We start from the raw sequence: 2,026 nt of genomic DNA, 5'->3' as shown, positions 1-2,026 counted from the left end.
TGTCCACGGCCGGCAGCACCAGCTTGTTCCGCTCCGCCAGGTAAGCCTTGGGCTGCGGGTGCAAGGGAGAGCTGAGGAAATAAGAAGCCACCGGGTGGATGTTGACACTGGAGGACGGGTGACAAGGGCTGTCGCCTCGGTTGAAGTAGCACAGGGCTCCCATGGCGTGGAAGGAGGAGTGATTGACCACTCGGGGTCTTACCAGTTTGTACTGCTGCAAGGGCAGGGCATCGCGGGGGAAATCTCCTTTCAAGCTCAGGGCACAGTTCAAGAGATCGCCGCAGCTAAAGGAGGGCGAGGAAGAGGAGTCTAAATGAGCCTTCCTGGGTTCCGCTCCGGCCACCGCCGCTTTGGGCAGGGGGTCGTACGCCACCGGGACAAAGGGGATCATGCAGGGGATGGAGGAGTTGAGGTGCAGCGGGTGCTTGGGGTCGCCTTTGGCCACGGAGCCGTGGAGGAGCTGCGGGACGGGGATGGAGCGGGGCTCTGGCGTCCGCGCCATGATGCGCTCAATGGAGAAGGCGAGGGGCTTGGGCGTGCTGATCATGTTGCTCCTGGCAGACAGGCTTTCTCTGGCCGGAGGAGTCGCTAGGATTTTGGTCGCCGTGTGGTGGCCACTATTGTCCATGGGTGGGTTTGCTTTGTTTGGCCGGGTTTTTTTTTTTTCTCCTCTCCCCTCTCTCTCTCTCTCTTTCACTCTCTCTGCCCCTTTTCTTGTCACTGATCTGCAAGGAGGGAGACCAGCATCGCCGCCGCCACCATCACCACAGCCTCCGCCGGCGGAACCAGCCGTCTCAGTCCAGTGGACTCATGCCAGCCCATCACAGTTTACTTTGGCGCACCAATGGCTCGGGACAATCGCTACTTATTTCTATCAATAGAAAGTGTTGTGTCAATAACGCAGCCAAGATCTCGCCAATCGTTAACTTCCAAGAGGAGAAGGTAAACTAGATAATTGCTCAATTCGCTTCCAACAGTCAACAGGAAAAGTTTTTTCCCCCCCAGTAAGCGGCTACTTTTCATTGGCGCCCGCGCCTCCCCCGCCCAGGGAAGGAGGTGTCTCTCCCTCCTTCTGCTTCTCTCCCCTCGGCCTCCCGCTCTCTCTTTCTCTCTCTCTTTTTAAATTATTATTATTTGCAATCTGCTTAACCAGGCTTTAGAGGCCAAGCAAATCCGAGATCAATTTTCTTGTTTGGCTTTAAGTGACATCATCTAAAATCATTGTCCAACTGCTAAATAGGGATGTGAAACCCAATTCAAGGGCAAGCGCCAGGGTATTCGTCAAACGAGGTGCTGCAGAAGAAGCGGCTGGAGGGGAAGCTGTTTGTTTCCTTGCCACTTTCCAGCCCGAGCTCTCTTTGTGCGTGGGTGTGTGTGTGTCTGAGGGAGGGAGATGGCTGCTCTGCTCCTGGGACTGCTCCTGGTCTGCTCACTGCTTTAAAGAACAAGGTCAGGTGGCGGTGGGCTTTTGGAAAACACAGTAAACAAGCGAGCAGGGAACTTGCGACAAGCAGACGGCGAGAGCAACGCATGGGAAACCAGCCGGGCCAAATCCAACGAGTTCTTGTGAGCAACAAGATGAACCAAAACCTGGGGCTGGGGAAGAGAAGGAAAAGGAGGTAGGAAGAAGGAGTGCCTTTTAAATCTGAAGCACTATTTAGATATATATATGTAAAGTAACCTGCATACACACTAGCTATAGCTCCTCTGTCCTTAAATAATACATGTACAACACAAATACCGAAAACTCAGGATCGGTATAGATACACGAAGAAATATACAGCACGCACACTGCTTATAGGTATATGTGCACCTAAACAGATGCGCTCCCCGCGTATTTAAGCGAAGCTTGGCGGCAGTTCCAGACGGGTGGCTCCAACGCCCCGGGTGTTCGTATTTACAACGAAGCGGGGGGTCGGAGAGAGGAGAGGGACAGCGGTGGGTAAGGGGCTTTCTGTATTCACCTCCTGTCCCACCACCGGGGACAGAACAAGCTCCCGTTCCTCCCGCCGGCCTGGGGTTCACT

General features: G+C 54.3%; 1 protein-coding gene across 1 annotated transcript; it reads right to left on the bottom strand.

Annotated features, from left to right (window-relative positions):
• Window positions 1-7: 7 nt before the first annotated feature.
• On the bottom strand, window positions 8-628 carry FEZF1 (FEZ family zinc finger 1; the record flags this gene model as incomplete). Its single annotated transcript, XM_009585170.1, has 1 exon — window positions 8-628. A coding segment is annotated over exon 1 (621 nt), but the record flags the coding sequence as incomplete, so codon positions are not given.
• Between the last annotated feature and the right edge of the window lie 1,398 nt (window positions 629-2,026).

This window comes from Fulmarus glacialis, unplaced genomic scaffold (genome assembly GCF_000690835.1).
Source record: "Fulmarus glacialis isolate BGI_N327 unplaced genomic scaffold, ASM69083v1 scaffold27219, whole genome shotgun sequence".
Taxonomy (NCBI): Eukaryota; Metazoa; Chordata; class Aves; order Procellariiformes; family Procellariidae; genus Fulmarus; species Fulmarus glacialis.
This window is presented reverse-complemented; position numbering and strand designations above follow the sequence as displayed.